We start from the raw sequence: 19556 nt of genomic DNA on the forward strand, positions 1-19556 counted from the left end.
TTAGGGAGTGCTCTCAACTGGCAGGCAGAAGGTTGCTCAGTGTTGTGTCAGTGAAGTTGACAGATTCGGAGGTGGAAGTGTAATGGTTTGGGGTGCTTTCTGTGGAAATGGACAGTTTCTTTGCAGGAACTTAGTGCCTCATTAGGGGAACAATGGCGCCGTATCCCTAATGCAGTCTTTACGTGCATCAGGCAGTCAATGAGGTGGTGTTGCCTTGCAGATGTGGGTACACATGGGGGGCATACGCGCTACTGAACATGTGATTTCATCAGACGACAATGCTTGTGAATTACCATTTTGACTGTTTGTGGTTTTGACGAATGCTGTGGGCGCATGGAACAGATTTTTTACTCAACATTTATTCCTATGCTTTCTTTGGACGTCATACAATAAAAAAAAAAATACCTTATTTAACTCGTTCTTCTGTCATATTTGCTAATTAGCCAAGAAACGGTTGTGAAGTTTTTAATTTGACTCTTTATATATTAAACCTTTTTATTATAATAAACCATCAACATTTAAATTAACGCAGCTGCTGTCCAGCGACAATTCAAAACAGCTAATTAATCTGTGTATTTGAACACTGCTACCACGCATAGAACATACATTGATACAGTACTTATGTTATTATATTGTACATGATTGCTATGCATGTATTACCCATTTACTATTGACTTTTATCGATTGTAACCCGCTACTATATACCATTCCCCGCAAGTGCATATTATACAACCATGCTTCCTATAACCTGATAACCCCTACCTGACAATTTGAAGTGTTATCATGTCACTAGGGAATGAGTTGTGCATGACGAATCTTTGCTCAATTTTCTGGTAGACCGTTTTTTCATTTTTCAAACATCCATTTACAGCAATAACTGTTGAAATGCATAAATAAATATAACATTTATACTTCCTATAACATCAAATTATTTTTTAGTTTTCAATTCTCCATTATATCCCCTCCCATTCGGAACTAGCCAGCATTTTTAATTAAACATTTTGAAACAAAAACGCAAGTAGCTTCCTGCAAAGAATGTTTACATTGGGAACAGGGTCTGGCGTCAGCCACTAGTAGCCAGTGATGTAGATCTTCAGGTCACACATAAACTTGGGAGTTTATTTTCACAAAAAAAGGTACAAACATTGTACTGTGACACAACAGACTTTGAAATATAGTCAAAGTATTTTATTTAAACTTTGGAAGCACATAACTTTTAGGCTGGCCATGTCATTCACAAGATGCTTTTGGGCACCTGCTATTGTCCGACTTCCGGAAATAGTTTTTACATGATAAAACTAATAGTTTCTATACCGCTTTTGACTCGCGAAGTTTGCAATGATATGATTGCAAACTTCACTCGATGAGATATAAATCATATTTGACAAAAAAAGAAAAGAAATACCCCTCTATGCCAAGCACACTCTTTATGCGGAGTTACTTTGTGATTGCGTGTAACATGACTCGAATTTAACAGTGGCCATTTGGCAAAGTGCCGAAAATACCCTAGCCACGTGTCTCTGGCCGTGCCGTATTCTGCATGGTACTAACTGGTCATCATACTCAAAACATGACTCCTGGAAGTTGTTTTATTATGAAAACATGAAATTATTCATACTTATTCATTTTTAATTGGTGCTGTTGTCTTATATAATGAAATTTGTGGAAGTTTGACTTGTTGTTGTGCTGCTTTCTGGCCGCAATGCCCTCAAAGAATCTCCCTTGGTCTTGGCCAAATGGCCTTTCCTTTTACTTTGCCACCTTCGAGGTCTGGTGAAAGGACGGTCTGACTCCACTCTGTAATTGTCATTATCATATACAGATTATGGTTACACTTACAGAACCTATTTTAAAAAAAAATTGTTTTGTTTAACACCACCACTACAGCACATTGATTTATTAATCATCGGCTATTGGATGTCAAACATTTGATAATTTTGACATACGAGTTGTCACGGGGATCCTATAATACCCGTAACTGAATAAAACACGATTATCCAAATATCTCTCCTAACTGTATATCTATTAGATCTCTCTGTAACTGGCAGTTATACCCGCGTGGCTCGTCTCTAGGTATGAACAGAGATAAGATCTTATATAAAGTATATATAATATAGCACGTTTAGTTCACTAGAAAACACAACAAAAACACAATACACTTTGGAATCTGTATTAACCTACGCTGACAAATGTACTGCCGCAGTAGTTAATTAACAACAACAAATAATAACAACCCAGAACTGATCACTTAATTAGTTAATCTCTAGGTGTCTAGTTTACACAATATTCTAATCACTTCACCGTGACACCACACCCACACGTGTGATAATTAAGAAACGCTTCCAGGGGAACTTAATTAATAAAGGAATTACAACTCTATTCCTAACTGGTTAATTTTTAATTAACCCTTAACTACTCATTCAGTAACCTTGAAATACAGAATTAATACTGGTACCTATCACAATAAAGACAATAACCTACAGTTTACCTAGGTCCTCTAGGATGACTGGTTAAGCTTTATATATATTAGAACAGTGAGCCTACAGATTACTGCGTCAGATTACCGGCAGCACCGTCTAAATAATATTGGTATAATACAGTATTAAAATATTTAACTTCACATCAATCACATCAAGATTATACAACAGAGCAGAAATAATATTTACCAAGTCCAAACAGACACGTTCCCTGGAAGCCTTCCAATATGTTTCTCCCTCATATTTCTAAAACCCTAGCTATTTATTATAAAACCAAATATCGCCTGGGGTTACAACGTGGTCCTCCCCCTATCAAGTGATATTTCCACAGCGACCAAGCCGGCATATTTTTCTTAGATGGCCAGACTTGCTGAAGCCTAGTCGCCAAAATCACGGTCGTAAAAACCGCACTCGCGGAGGTATTACGTAACTACTGGCCACATGGCATCCGCATCTGGTCTGGGTGTGTATTGGAAAAATCACGACCACCGTCGCGCAGAGGTATTACGTAACAAAGTGCCCACCTGTGCTTAAGTGCATATTGGAACTGCACACGGCCCTCTAAAACAATTAATATCGCCACAGGCGAAAACAAAATTAAGAGCATGTTCCGTCACACGAGTAGAGGAAACATGCTACATTTTTCCATTAGTAGCATGGGATCTTTTATATGCACCATCCCACAGACAGAATAACACATACCACCGCCTTTGATATACCAGTCATGGTACACTGGCTGGAACGAGAAATGGCCCAATGGGCCCACTGACGATGATCAATCATAAACCGACTATGCGTCAAGCGTGCGCTTTACCACTGGGCTACGTCCCTCCCCATAAATAAATTAATTAAAGAAAAAAAATAAGATTTCCTGTAAGCATTGCCTACTGTGGAGTTGCGCCCTTACCTAGCAGATGCAGAATTCACCTCTTAAAACTACCAAACTCATTTTTCAACAGAAACATAGAGGATACTCCCGGAGTGTCTTGTGATATCATAACTTATCAGCACGAGTTGATAAAAGTATGAAACCGAGGCTTGCCGAGGACTTCTATACTTTTATCAACGAGTGCTAATAAATTATGATATCACAAGACACGAGGGGGGTATTCATTTTATCATCCATTATCATACTTTTCATTTGCGATAATTGTAAACAGGTTGAATGTCACTATATTTGGCAGCGGTAGACTCGTTAATTAGCAGAACGACTGTGGTGTGATGTCACTAATGATAGGTTTAGCGCTGAAACATACACAGTGACGTAACAAAATAATGTCATGTGATTAAAATTTGACCAACCAAGATTATAATAATATCTCCTAAGAGAATATTGCAGGAGATATCGCAAATTATAGTGCCTGCGATATCTCCTACAAAAGCCTTTAATTGATGATACATGTGTGTATCATTATCTTATCTGCTATTTAGCTCATGATTCTGTTGTATTTTAATTCTAAAATACATCTCACCTAGTGTCCTGAGTTTTTCACACACTATCTCAAACCCTCACCTTATCATTCCATCTTGCCCAAGGCAGGTGGAAACTTCTGGGTTCAAGTGCAATTTAAACAAGCCTTTTTAGAGTACTGCTAAAGCAATACATGTCCCCTACCGGGCCCAACAATTCTTCGTATCTCCCAAATTCAAGGGCCATAACTCTGAAAAGTGGGTAAATCACACTTCAACTTGATCTATATACAAATGATAAAGCTATATACAAAAATCAAAAAAACTAAATTTTCACATCTCCTAAGTTCAAGGGTCATAACTCCGTCAAAATGGGTAAATCGTTATAAAAGTCAATGCTGATCTGTAACAGTACATGATGAAACTATACACAAAATTTCATCTCAATATCTCAAAGTCTTCTGCAAGACACATCCGGAAAACATATGTGGGACAGACGAATGGACAGACAAACATGAAACCTATAGTCCCCTCCGAGGCCAGTCAGGTATGTCCAGGTTGGTTATTCTACAGTCATACTAAGGTTTGTTTGTTCAGGATCAACCAAAAATGTTGCACGAGTCAGACTCGTGGTTCCAAGCTACAAGTACCAATCTGCAAACCAACGGAAATATTTCTTAATTTCGACCCCTGTCCAAGAGTCTGCTAACTTAGACATTGCCATGGAAAAAAAAAAAAAAACCTTGAGGCAGAGCCAGTTTAAGGATACGCAGGGACTGTTACACAAATAACAGCAGGAACCCTTTTTCATGATATATATTTTGCAACCCTTCGAGTAGAGCAGGGAGATTAACTGGGGAAAAGGAATGTACACACCACCGCGGGGCCCCCATGAAGCACAGGGCCCGTAGCAGGTGCTACATGTGCTACTAGGATAAAACGGCTCAGCCTTGAGGGGATGCCAACAATTAATAGCAATTTGGCGAATTTGATCAGAAAATCTGCAACCAATTCAAATAACATTTAGCTAAACTGAATTATTTTTCAAATTAGCTTTTTGGCGAATTGGTAATGGCAAATTTGCCAAACTAAGCTTTAAATCGCATTTATCAATTTGGCAAAAGACTGATTAAACCCTGGCAGTGATTAATTGCTCCCCTAACTTAGATTATGGAGAGCCATTTAAGACACAGACATACTGGACATTAATATTTAATCATTTTGCACCTGTATGTTTTGGGGTTCTTTTTCCAATTCACTTGTTACGGGGATTTAATAATTCTCATCCTTGGACTAGTCTCAGTGGAGTGTTGGGGAGCCAGATGACGCCTACGTCTATTTTTTTTATAGAGGTAGCATGAAATGTTTAAAGTGCCAAATAAAACACATTTTCGCATATGCGCCCAAAAACGGTCGCAACGTAGAGGGCTGGTGACCGCTCCCCTTGAACAGTGTGCTCATGCTAGTCATCATGAACCAGGATGTCCATGCACTCTGCAGGTTCTGTAAATTCAGTACTGCAGTCGGACTCGCGGCCCGCGGCCGAGATCAGATCTTTACAGTTGAAGTTCGTGTCCAGCTCGATGTAGTACTGCAGTAGGTTCACCATCTTGCCCTTATCAGCCTGGATCTGTTCATACACCTCGCTGTCAAGCCGGTCAGGAAGTGAGTCGAAACAGGACATCAGAACCTGGGGATCGTGACCAAGAACGAGCGGACATTTCAAGATATCTTCTTTAGAGAAGCCATTGTCCATGAGGAACAGGAAATTTTTCTTCAGCGAGAGCCTGCTGGCGCAACCGAGAAAATGAAGAGATGGCTTCGACAGAATCTCATGGTTTGGAACATCCAGGAGAACGGCCACGGTATACAGTTGCCGGGCGTGGCTCCGTTGTCGAGGAATGCACTTGTGTTGTAGGATGTTCACTAGCAAAATCAGTGATGGCTTCTGTATCCCTGCCTCCCGTGCCATTTCAACAGCAGATTCCATTTTATTCACACTATTGTTCAAGAAGTAGAAATGGTTCACAATGTCACGTTTCTCGACCCCTAATCCAAGCAAATAGTTGATTTTTCTTCTAGCATACTCTAAACTGATGGTATGTGTAAGTTTGATGTCGGATATTTCACAAACTTTTACATCGAGGAGTGCTGCAATTTCTTTAAGCTTTGTGGGTTTGTGTTGTGAATCCTCTGGTGGGGCAGTTCTTTTCTTGCATTGTAATTTCTCATCCAGTTTAACGGCTTCTTGAAACTCTTTCTTTCCCATCAACACATAATCGATGTGCATCTGTGTCAGAGTTTTTACTTTCAAACCCGAGGAAATCTCAGAAAGTCGTGTTTGCAGGGTTTTCAAACTCTTCCTGAAAATGCTGGGATTTCTGTCGATGAGATCTGAAGTGACGCCATATTCCTGTAACAGTTCACCTTCTTTTCAATCACTGGATGATTCTTGGAGAGGGTAAACGACGGGTTTCTCACCTGCATTGTTTGACACTCCTCGGGTGTGCACTGAAGCAACTTACCAAAACTTCTTGCAACCGTGATCTTTGGTTTAATAATTTTCTGAACAATTCCACTGTCTGACAGTTGAAGCTTCTTGGCAACTGTTTTGTCCAATTTAAATCTCGCAACTCTCAGCGTCTCCACGGTGATGGGGTCGACTCCAAGCCGCTTGAGTCTCTGAGCGCGTTTGATGACCTCAGTCTCCGTCAGTCGGAGAATCTGCGGATATTCCTGGACGTCGCTCATTGAACAGCCAAGGCTCTCGAGCGTGCCCAGTCGGCTCCCCAGACTATCCCGCGCAGTCAGCCCGGTCTGACCGCCACGGAGGATGTCGTTCAGCTGGCTTATGACCTGAAATATAAAGTTTGAACCTCATCAGAAAGAAATAGTGGCCCAAAACAAAATATCTAGGTCACTAAATTTTCATTTTCAGTTGCCTAAACTTGCTTTAGGTAGACCAAACACGATATATTCTGAAAACGTTCAATTTTGTTTTATTGATTAGAAAAAACTTCTAGATAGCAAAGCTATGAATATTTTTTTTACCCATATAGTTAAAAATATCTTGATACGTGTACATATCAAAGTGATACGTCCCACTAGAACGCAAAATGGGACGTAACACTTTGATGTCACACAATGATGTTATCAGTTGGTGCACTACAACCATACAGGGATGTCAAGCAAACAAGATGAGTGATATAAATTAAGATCGACTATGGGTAATAAATAGGATATTAAACTCACTACCATTTCATATCATGTTTATGTCCCTCATGAAGTAATTTTCATAGTCACTAACTAAAGTGCATGACAATTGAAATTTGTTTCACTCGGAACATAAACATGATATGAAATAGAAAAAAAAAAGTTTTATTTAACGATGCACTCAACACATTTTATTTACGGTTATATGGTGTCAAACATATGGTCTAAGGACCACACAGATTTTTGAGAGGAAACCCGCTGTCGCCACTTCACAGGCTACTTTTTCCAATTAGCAGCAAGGGATATTTTATTTGCGCTTCCCACAGGCAGGATAGCACAAACCATGGCCTTTGTTGAACCAGTTATGGATCACTGGTCGGTGCAAGTGGTTTACACCTACCCATTGAGCCTTGCGGAGCACTCACTCAGGGTTTGAAGTCGGTATCTGGATTAAAAATCCCCATGCCTCGACTGGGATCCGAACCCAGTACCTACCAGCCTGTAGACCGATGGCCTGCCACGACGCCAGTTTTTATTTACGGTTATATGGTGTCAGACATAAGGTTAAGGACCACACAGATTTGTAAGAGGAAATCCGCTGTCGCCACTTCATGGGCTACTCTTTCCAGTTAGCAGCAAGGGATCTTTTATTTGTCCTTCCACAGGCAGGATAGCACAAACCATGGCCTTTGTTGAACCATTGAGCCTTGTGGAGCACTCACTCAGGGTTTGGAGTCGGTACCTGGATTAAAAATCCCATGCCTCGACTGGGATCTGAACCGAGGCTGGTGATACGAACTAGAGGCTAAAGTTAACATCCTATAAACATAATATTAAAATAAGATGTTTCGAATGTTCTACAAAATCAATGTTTATAAATGGATGTAGGCAAATTACAGTAAGCCGATAAGTTTAGTTTTGCAAAACACGAGCAAGATTGTTAAGTGGAATAAATATATGTCCTACAATTATTAATAGTTGCTCATATGACATAGAAAGAAAATCGGCCAAATAATATTTTTTGGGCGACTAACGCCATTATTTTTTAATATTAAAAGTAGCCCAAACAGGACTTTGTTAGCATTTGGCGACCTGGCCACAGGCTGTTTCAAGCCCTGCCATAAAGAGCCAGTGCTTTAGACTTCATTAATTCAATTGGACACAATACGAATTTTTGTTTTGTTTTTATTGTCTGTTTTGAGGTATTTTTTGGCAACATAATGTTCTGAGGGGTTATAAACATTCAAAAATGCACTGCAAGTTATTTTAATGTAATTAAAGCTAAATATTTAAATGGCTTTTAAGTGTAATAGTCTACGGTCAACTTGTTTCTACTTAACTTGCACACATGTATGCTTAATTTCTGCATATTTAATTTGGACATTTTCGCTGTCACCACCAGACAAGTAATATCATTTTGATTTCATCAAGGCAAAACTATAACCACCTCCCCTATCAACCATGTGATCAGAACTTCTGAAAGAACTAAAACCACAACCACCTCCCCTATCAACCATGTGATCAGAACTTCTGAAAGAACTAAAACTACAACCACCTCTCCTATCAACCATGTGATCAGAACTTCTGAAAGAACTAAAACTACAACCACCTCCCCTATCAACCATGCTATCAGAACCTGTGAAAGAACTAAAACTACAACCACAACCACCTCCCCTACCAACCACATGATTAGAACTTGTGAAAGAACTAAAACTACAACCACCTCCCATATCAACCATGTGATCAGAACAAGAACGAAAACTACAACCACAACCACCTCCCCTACCAACCACATGATTAGAACTTGTGAAAGAACTAAAACTACAACCACCTCCCATATCAACCATGTGATCAGAACAAGAACGAAAACTACAACCACAACCACCTCCCCTACCAACCACATGATTAGAACTTGTGAAAGAACTAAAACTACAACCACCTCCCATATCAACCATGTGATCAGAACAAGAACGAAAACTACAACCACAACCACCTCCCCTACCAACCACATGATTAGAACTTGTGAAAGAACTAAAACTACAACCACCTCCCATATCAACCATGTGATCAGAACAAGAACGAAAACTACAACCACAACCACCTCCCCTACCAACCACATGATTAGAACTTGTGAAAGAACTAAAACTACAACCACCTCCCATATCAACCACATGATCAGAACTTGTGAAAGAACGAAAACTACAACCATCTCCCTCCCCTACCAACCACATGATTAGAACTTCTGAAAGAACTAAAAGTACAACCACCTCCCATATCAACCACATGATCAGAACTTGTGAAAGAACTAAAACTACAACCATCTCCCCTACCAACCACATGATCAGAACTTGTGAAAGAACTAAAACTACAACCACCTCCCCTACCAACCACATGATCAGAACTTGTGAAAGAACTAAAAGTACAACCACCTCCCCTACCAATCACATGATTAGAACTTGTGAAAGAACTAAAACCATCTCCCCAACCAAACGTGTGATCAGAACATCTGAAAGAACTAAAACTACAACAACCACAACCTCTACCAGCCGTGTGATCAGAACTTCTGAAAGAGCACTCAACTAATAGGTGAACTCACGTCTGAATACTGAATCTTGGCATCCATTCTCTTCGACTTGCGATGGGCCTGAACATTGATGGCATCAACAACAGCCTGTGGTCTCCGCCCACTGCTGTTGCCATGGTGATAGAGTCGGACACATAGACAGGCGAGCTGGGTGGAACATCTGTGAGGTGTTGGGTGGAAGACCAAATCACACACAGTGAAGACTGTCCCACGTAGTGTTGCCATCATCTGAAAAGATAAAAACAAAAGTTATTCAATGGCAGCTCCATGTTTTTTTATAGGAAGGGATTAGGGGACAATTTTATCAGCTTTCTACTAGCCCAGGGAATATTTTTTGGAGTATCGCGTCGCGATTCACTACACAAATTTCAGAGATCGCTACACAATTTTGAAAAATTAAACAGTAATTGTTAATCAATTTTCAATTCACTAGAAATATCGCTAATCAAGATTTTAAAAACAAAATGTTCCCTAGCCCTACATCTGTATGTAAAAATCTACGAGCCCTACTTGTGTATGTACAATATATTTTAGCCCATACATGTATGTGATATTTATAAAAAAAAATACGAGTTTCTTGGACATTAACAATAAAATCGTTTTCATTTCATGGTACCGTAAGCAATGATTCACAAATGTATTTGTTGGATACTGGGGACGGGATTTAGCTCAGTCATTTGAGTGCTCGCTTGAGGTGCTTGCATCGCAGGATCGAACCATCTCGGTGGTTCCATTCAGCTAATTGGTGTTTTTCTTGTTCCAAACAGTGCACCACAACTGGACAAAGGCTGTGGTATGTGCTTTCCTGCCTGTGTGGGAAAGTGCATATAAAAGATCCCTTGCTGCATTATGAAAAATGTAGGTTTCCTCTGATGACTACAAGTCAAAATTAACAAATTTATCTTTGACATCCAACAGCTAATGATTAATTAATCAATGTGCTCTAGTGGTGTTGTTAAACTAAACAAACTTTTTTTCTTTCTTTTTTTTGGATATTGATAGAATTTTATGGTCTCTTAGAATTAATAATCGAACAATGACCACATACTCACCATCAGCTCCACAGTATTAAATCTGCCAAAGCTCCTCAATGAGTTATTTTACAAAATTCTTATGCATGTTAACTGTTAGTGTCTTTGACAGGGATTCTAGAATACGGGGGCCTGATGCCCAAGGCCAGTGTTTTTTGGATTTGGGCCACTAAAAGTTACTTTGTGCGATCCCGATGGCAAGAGGTCCCCCCAAAAATTTATAAAATCTACATAACTACAATCGTACGAAAACAAATAAAACATCTACAAGTCACTTCTTTCGATTTGCTGTCACATGCAATAATCCACTAACAAATAGTTGGCTACCAGTAATCTTTGACCCATCCATGACATCAATATGCCTACTGATATAACTTTATTAAAGTTATAAAGTGTAAACATTGGAAAAACAAAAGTTCATTGTTTTGCCCCCATTTTGTATTTTTTTATAGTACAAGTTCAACATGAATTAGAATGTGAAATAGGTCTATTAGGTGCGTTAATATATTAAACAAAACTGCCCGTGTCATGTTCAGGAGGCAAAGCACTCACAAACAATTTGACTGGTTCCAGTGTCTTCAACAAAGGAAATGTTTTATTTAACAACACATGCAACGCATTTTATTTACGGTTATATGGCGTCAGACATTTGGTTAAGGACCACACAGATATGAGAGAGGAAACCCGCTGTTGCCACTTCATATGCTACTCTTTTCGATTAGCAGCAAGGGATCTCTTTTATATGCACCATCCCACAGACAGGATAGTACATACCACAGCCTTTGTTAAACCAGTTGTGGAGCACTGGCTGGAATGAGAAATAGCCTAATATGGGCCCACTGACAGAAATCGATCCTAGATCGATCACGCATCAGGCGAGCACCGTACCACTGAGCTACACCCCGCCCCGTCTTCAATCATATCACATTCATCCAACTTTATGCACAAAATGTAGTGTAGACCATGACCGCTCAGTGTTCGAGATTAAAAATGTTGGGCAGTATCCCAGTTGGATACTAACATTTCAAAATCTGGTATTCCACCTGAGAATTTAGTATTATATGGTATCCCGGTGGGATACTGGGTTCTTGAAGTCTGGTATCCAAAATCTCGAACACTGTCGCTTGTTACAATCGAACACAGGATAATAAACTTAATGATTTTATTATTATTTACGAAATAAAAAAATTTGATTCATTATTTTTAATGTGGTCTAGTGTCAGTATTGAGGGCCATTTGATGGTTGGTTGGACTACAGATATTCTTTATTATAACATACACGTGTAACCACAGCACCCTCAGCATTGTTGTTTGGAGAAACCTGTGGCCAGTATGGGTTGGACCACAGGTACTCCCAAACATAAACCCCAAGTACTAATACTATAGTTACATCAGGGCTTCCAGATTATGGTAGCCCCACTCCCATCGCTAGTGATATTCAATGTTGGGCTAGTAAATAACTACTATTGCCATGCCCGACGGCTAGTGAAAAACATTTTTCTAATATTGCAGTTAAGTTTATTTTGTATATATGAATATCCTTCCCCTACCCCAAACCCCCAATGTTAGTGTTTATAAGCTCTATTGCCCTATTTAGGTGACACATCTGATAATTACTATTATTTAGTAAAATTGTATTAACTTAAAGTAAAGTAGGGCTAGTGAATGTTTAATTCTGGCTAGTAAATTTATTAAATCACTGATCCCATGGCTAGTGGATTTTATAAAAATTCTAGAAGCCCTGAACATATAAAAGAGTAATGGTAAGACACTTCCGGACAAGAATTTACGATGTCCATGTATTGAAAAGATCACCACAAATCGCGTACCAAACACACCGTTAAAAGCCATATTGCATTCGATCCACAAATTATTTCATGTTCATAAATTAAACAAATGAATTGCACTGACCATCTTAAAATAATTAGAGTTTGAGTTAAAGTTTGTTTTCTAACGTCAGGACCGGCCTCGGTGGCGTCGTGGTAGGCAATCGGTCTACAGGCTGGTAGGTACTGGGTTCGGATCCCAGTCGAGGCATGGGATTTTTAATCCAGATACCGACTCCAAACCCTGAGTGAGTGCTCCGCAAGGCTCAATGGGTAGGTGTAAACCACTTGCACCGACCAGTGATCCATAACTGGTTCAACAAAGGCCATGGTTTGTGCTATCCTGCCTGTGGGAAGCGCAAATAAAAGATCCCTTAATTGCTGCTAATCGGAAGAGTAGCCCATGTAGTGGCGACAGCGGGTTTGCTCTCAAAATCTGTGTGGTCCTTAACCATATGTCTGACGCCATATAACCGTAAATAAAATGTGTTGAGTGCGTCGTTAAATAAATCATTTCTTTCTTTCTTTCTTTCTAACGTCAGTGACAGCATTCAAATTGAATTAAAGAGTGCGCAACTCTGCCAGCATTATTCTTGGCAATGTGTAGTTCACACCTTCACGCACACAAATTTAAGTTTTTTATTTTATTAACGACATACACATTCAATCTTGAACAATATGGATTTTACAGTATGTCATATTCAAGACAGACATATTTTACTGTCGGTCAGCGTTATGTGCTGCACTAAATTTAGGTAAAATGAGCATTTTAGTATCATTCCTTCATGGCAATTTTTGTTTTAAATTATGTTTCTGATATCACACTACTGGAGCGCGTGTTTGACATAATCACAAGACCAGATTCAGATTGTTAAGTTAACCAAACTTCTCAGTGTTCCGGTTTAGGTAAACCCCAGTAAGTTCCCACTTGCGCTCAAATCAAACGCATTACACATTTGAAAATCAAAATCACTGGCACTAATTATTTGTAGTGTATCTCTTAAAAATAGCAATCAAGAAATAGTATTTAAATTCAAATATAATTTTATTGTTATTTAGCAGTCAAAAATCTACTTTATATTGAGTTTAAAAACATCGCTCTTTGCACAGATTTTTACGATAATTTAAATCAATGGTAGCCTTGGGTCCCTGGTGATTCGAAGTACTTAATAATTGTATTAGTATATTTTAAAACGGCTTTGTAATTTTATTATAATTATTAGTTGAAGTAACTTTTTAATTGTTACTTGAATCAACAATGCAGAAAAATCTACATATTTGATGCAATCAAAAGTACATGTTGAGTCGTGTTATTTACTATTTTCAAGTATAGAAGCACAAAATGTCATAAAAACACAGTATATAAAGTTCTGTAATTTGCATGGTTGAATTTATGTCTTGAAGCAATCAATAAAAAAGGAACTGTCTTTATAATTATTTTTATTGAGTTAGCGTCAGCAGATTGCTGCATGGTGTTTAAAATATTGCTTGCAACATAAGGTAGGACAAACTTCTTTTTTGTTTTTTTTAAATAGCTGTGGTTATTTGTATTTTTATCTAAATATTATTGTCCTATTTACTGAAATACAATACTGACTATATATATATTGTAGTAATAGCCAAAATTTTCAAAGTAAAACTCTACTGATCTACATCCTTAGTTTACATTTTAAAATTTTAGCACCCTTGTTTGCTTCCATAAAAAAATTATTGATGTGTGACCTCACATTTTTACTTACGTCACTCACTAGTACATCAAAATAAACATGCACATGCAGACGACACTTCGATATATAATTTGGGCATGATCGCCATAAATTAAGAAAACTGCAAATGTGTTTTTTTAAATTGACATGTACGGGTCATGTTTTTTACCTATTTTGTTTTCTGTGTAAAAAAATAATTTTAAGATAAAATGTACCAAAGAATTGGATATACTTAAAATTTCTTAGCTACTTGACTGTCTGCACATCTTACTGAGAGACTTGGAATGTAAGCAAATGCCTGAAACGGTCGGTCACTAATAAGTTTCGTATTACTTTAAAAAGGGGGGAAATCCCAAATGGCACAACTTAATAGAGACTCAACATGGTAGAGTATATTAAAAATGGGTTCCCATGACTTGTTTTCATGAAACCTAAAAACAGATTCCGATGGCCTAAACTATCGTACCATCATACAGTTTCGACTGACATATGTTTTCAGTACTTTATTTGCAATTGCATGTATCGCAAGATATTACTTCACTATCAGCCGGAACAAAAACAACGAAATGTCTTTTTTCTCTCTCAATATTAAAAATCCTTCAAGTCAAGCTGCCAACTTTATGTTTTAATTATAATACCATAAATAGTGTGCATGATATCAGTTTTTCCTAATGCTATATTTTGGTACCAATGAAATGCCTCACATAACGAAATCCAGGGATCACAAATTCCTGCAAAGTTATCGTCTGCAACACTGACATCTGACCTGCCAAAGTTAGACGACATACCACGTGATCATTACACTGAACAATAAAATTTATGGAAGGCTGGTTGGGTTACGTCTTATGTCATTCACAGCAAAGTTCTTTTCGGTAATTTCTGGTGGGGGCATGTTTACATGTGTATTTACATTTACTACAAATAAAGGTGGTTTGGTGGAATTAGATTTTTTTTTTATATATAGATCTATACCTCTGCTGGAGTACTTAGGTGACAATCTGAATTTTGGTGCCGTTGATACATAGAACAAGAGGATCAGACATTAACCTATGACGAAAATATAATGTTTTCAGTGAATGTTCACTGTCTATTGGTCTGAAAATTATTCAATATTTTTTACAAGTTACAAACATTTTATGATTTTATTTTCAAAAGAAGATTTTTATGTAAATTATTGCACAGAGTATAGACACTACAGTACACTACCACAACAAGGACAAAAATAGACAGCCAATGAAACTATCGAAAACATTTGACGTTTGTGAAAAAATAGCAGAAGCAGCTAGGTTTTTTTGGAGGAAAACTTTGCATTCATGGGAAATTATCACTGTTTTTCACAATAAACTAATGTGACTTGAAAAAGGTAAAGTATTATTGTATGTACGAAGTATTGTTATCTGGAAAGAGTTCGACCCGTACCACTTTATTTTAAGGCTCTAACCCTAAGGCTAAAAGAATGAAAGTTATAGATTTGCGTCCGAACAATTTTAAAAACAAATGAGGCTTTTTTTCATTATTCATTATTTTTATTGATCTATTATTTCCATAGTAGATTCAAGTCCAAATGAGGTCTTTGACATATTTGAAGGTGGACATGCGAGAGCCGAAGTTTTCCATTGGTCTATTCGATGTGCTGAAACAGAAGGACCAATCACATCGTTCCACACATCAAGAGTTCGGCTATTCTCAACAATACTATTGACGATTTGAAACATGAATTTGTGTGATGATCATTAAGTGCCTTTTTTGTGCAAGTAATGAATTTTTTTTTTAATAATGCGGGCGGTGGACGCAAATCTATAACTTTCATTCTCATGGCCTAACGCCAACTCTAAAACGGATCGTAGTCATAACGGCCCCAGTACTAAATGGCCTTAACAATAATTGGTCAAAACGGCCCTAAAAAAGTCAAAATGGCCAAAGTGAAAAAGTCAAAACGGCCCTTAACAAAAGTCAAAACGGCCAAAGTGAAAAAGTCATAATGGCTCTTGAAAAAAATCAAGACGGCCTTAGTTATAATACTTTAAAAATGTATTTCATCTACACAAGTGTCAAGAAAGATAACTGTGCAAAGACAGTTTTTATAGTACGGTCTCACTACACGGATATTATCTGCGTCTTATTTATGTTTGAATAAACAAAGAGTTTAAAAGCTACATATGTGGTAAGTGTACTAGTACATCTGTGTTAATATGTAGATTTTAAGTACAGGTAAGTTTTGGAGAAACATGAATAGTTATTATTATAACCATTCCAAACACATCTCCCGAGCCATTATACAAGAGATTGCACCAAGCAAACCCCAACCCTACCTCAAAGCCCATTGAGCTTATAATGAACTTATAATGAGCTGTTGTGTGTGTATATTATTTTCATTATTATTTAAGAATTGAATGTTATATTTCTGACGTTCATGCGATGATAAACACCAAAAGAGTTTTACACACTGCCGTTCATACATAAATGTGTAGGCTAAAACGGTTTTGGTGTTTATTATCGCATGAACGTCAAAAATATAACGTTCAATTGTTATAATTCTTTTCAAATACAAGGTCAATCGGTGGTCTTAATTATATTAGTAAATTGGGGGACAGGCCCGTTGTGGCCCCCGGATGAGCAGCGCCACTAGGAACTCATTCAGACGATACGCACTCACCCGGAAAACCTAGATGGTCCACTAACCCTCCACCCCTTTCTGTGATTGAATTCAGTGTTGTTAAATAAAATGTTAATTGTCTTAATTACAATAGTATATTGCGTTGTGTAGGCTAATAAATTGTTACCAGTGATTCCGTTGTTTTTATATATATGTTTATATAGGCTATATTGATTACTAATTATTACTAATGGGGGAAAAATATCCGCCCGGTCCCCCCTTCCCCTAACCCTAACCTTAACTCCAACCCTAACCCCAACCCTAGCCCTAACCCCAGCCATAACCCCAACCCTAACCCTAACCCTAACCCTAACCCTAACCCTCAACCCTAACTAAAAATAATAATGGAGGGGACCGGGCGGATATTATACCCTAATGGGAATTAATTTAACGTGATAGTACCTATTGGCCGTTCTGACCATTTCTTTTGGCCGTTTTGACTTTTTCTTTGGCCGTTTTAACTCTTTTTTTTTGGCCGTTTTGACTTTTTTCTTTGGCCGTTTTGACTTACATGTTCAAGGCCGTTTCATCATGGGGCCGTTTTGACTGCATACCCTCTAAAACTAACCTTAAACTTGTCAACCATTGAAAGGGGGATACGGGTCGAACTCATGTCCAAACAATAACGGTAGATACGTTATTTAACGTTATATAATAAAGAGTATTCTTTATATATATGTAACTATAGCATTTGTATTAGGGGTTTCTGTTTGGGGGTACTTGTGGTTTGGACGACATTGCAGCAATGTGACGGTTGAATGTCAAGTCATTTCGTCTGCTCACAAACGAAATTGCCAGCTGGAATTACTTAGTTCTCAGCTCAACAAATTAATAGTATTGTTAATAATAATCATCTACGACAGACGATATATACTAACTTACAATGATTAGTATAGCTGACTATCCGTATTCATAACAATAATTGTTTTATCATTTAACATTTTCACCTATCTGCAGGCAGCAAGCGAAGGGCCGCAACTCTAATCGGTAGGTTGGTTTGTTGTAGTTTCCTCAACCGGCCTTAGTGGCATCGTGGTTAAGTCTGGTAGGTACAGGGTTCGCAGCTCGGTACCGGCTCCCATCCATAGCGAGCTTTAACGACTTAATGGGTAGGTGTAAAACCACTACATCCTCTTATCTCTTACTAACCACTAACAACTAACCCACTGTCCTGGACAGACAGCCCAGATAGCTGAGGTGTGTGCCCAGGACAGCGTGATTGAACCTTAATTGGATAGAAGAACGAAAATAAAGCTGAACTGAACTGAACAGATTCCTCCGCTGTCGTCTTCGGAGCACCGCATAAACTGCGTCCATATGTGTCATAAAAATGCTTACTAACGACAGGAACTTTTAAAATTGTCTACAATTCGAGATGAATATTAAAGAGATTTTTGAAATGTGGCGTTACGTACCTCAATCAACACTGAGCGCTTTTTAAACTGGATTTATGTAAAAACGGGTAGCAATATTAAATTTAATAAAGAAAATGTCATTTTTGGCTTTAAAGCCAGAAATGAAGTTGAAACGGAGAAATACCCTTAAAAAGTAGACTACAGCTGGCCTCCATAACGGGATGTAGCCCAGTGGTAATGCGCTCGTCTTATGTGCGGTCAGTCTGGGATCGATCCCTGCCGGTGGGCTCTCGTTCTAGCCAGTACACCATGACTGGTCGTGGTATGTGCTATCCCGTCTTTGGGATGGTGCATATAAAAATATCTTGCTACTAATGGAAAAATGTAGCGGGTTTCCTCTCTAAGACTATTTGTCAAAATTACCAAATGTTCGACATCCAATAACTGATTATTAATAACCCAATGTGTTGTAGTGTCGTTAAAATACTTTACCATAGCCGTCACTTCTTAGATATCCGTGCGTCTTTAAAAATATGAAAGTGGATTTCGTGATATTAGAAACATCAGGAAAAAAAAAGAAAGGAATATTTTATTTAACGACGAACTCAACACATTTTATTAACGGTTATATGGCGTCAGACATATGGTTAAGGACCACACAGATATTGAGTGAGGAACCCATAGACAGGATAGCACATACCACGACCTTTGATGTACCAGTCGTGGTGCACTGGCTGGAGCGAAAAATAGCCCAATGGGCTCACCGACGGGGATTGATCCCAAACCGATGGCGCATCAAGCGAGCGCTTTACCACTGGGCCACGAGAAACATCAGGATGACCAGAAACATTTAGGATATGCGGAAATATATGCGAATAATCAAAAAAAAAAAAATCTTAAGTAATGTCTCATTTAAATTATCAAGAACGGCTCTAATAGTAAAAACTACGCCGTAGCGTTTAAAAACGTTACAGTGTCGGATCTAGAAAATCCATTGGGGGGAGAGATGGGGGGGGGGGGGGGGGGGGGGCAATGGCGTGTGGCCAAAAACCACAAACGGTCCGGAAGGGATTCCTCGGATTCTCCAAACTCTCCGGATTCAACTAAATTTTGCAACAGATATAATTTTATTATATATTAAAAACAATAAAAAAAATTCACGATCCCCCTGCAAACTTCCACCAGTGTACCATTGGCATTCTGCCTCATATTAATAACGTAACGGTTATTGCATAATTTGTTTACAATATAATAATGATAGGAAAGAACTGATGATGTTTCTCGTGGCCCAGTGGTAA

At 38.3% G+C, this 19556-nt stretch overlaps 1 protein-coding gene across 1 annotated transcript; it reads right to left on the reverse strand.

The window, feature by feature from the left end:
• Positions 1 to 6239: 6239 nt before the first annotated feature.
• On the reverse strand, positions 6240 to 17885 carry LOC121373286. The gene is made up of 3 exons (XM_041499820.1): positions 17786 to 17885; positions 9697 to 9912; positions 6240 to 6743 (listed from the first exon to the last, which is right to left on the reverse strand). Exons 2-3 carry the CDS (start codon positions 9910 to 9912, stop codon positions 6240 to 6242), a joined length of 720 nt encoding a protein of 239 aa, XP_041355754.1. The 5' UTR covers positions 17786 to 17885.
• Positions 17886 to 19556: the final 1671 nt, after the last annotated feature.

This window comes from Gigantopelta aegis, chromosome 1 (genome assembly GCF_016097555.1).
Source record: "Gigantopelta aegis isolate Gae_Host chromosome 1, Gae_host_genome, whole genome shotgun sequence".
NCBI classification, from domain to species: domain Eukaryota; kingdom Metazoa; phylum Mollusca; class Gastropoda; order Neomphalida; family Peltospiridae; genus Gigantopelta; species Gigantopelta aegis.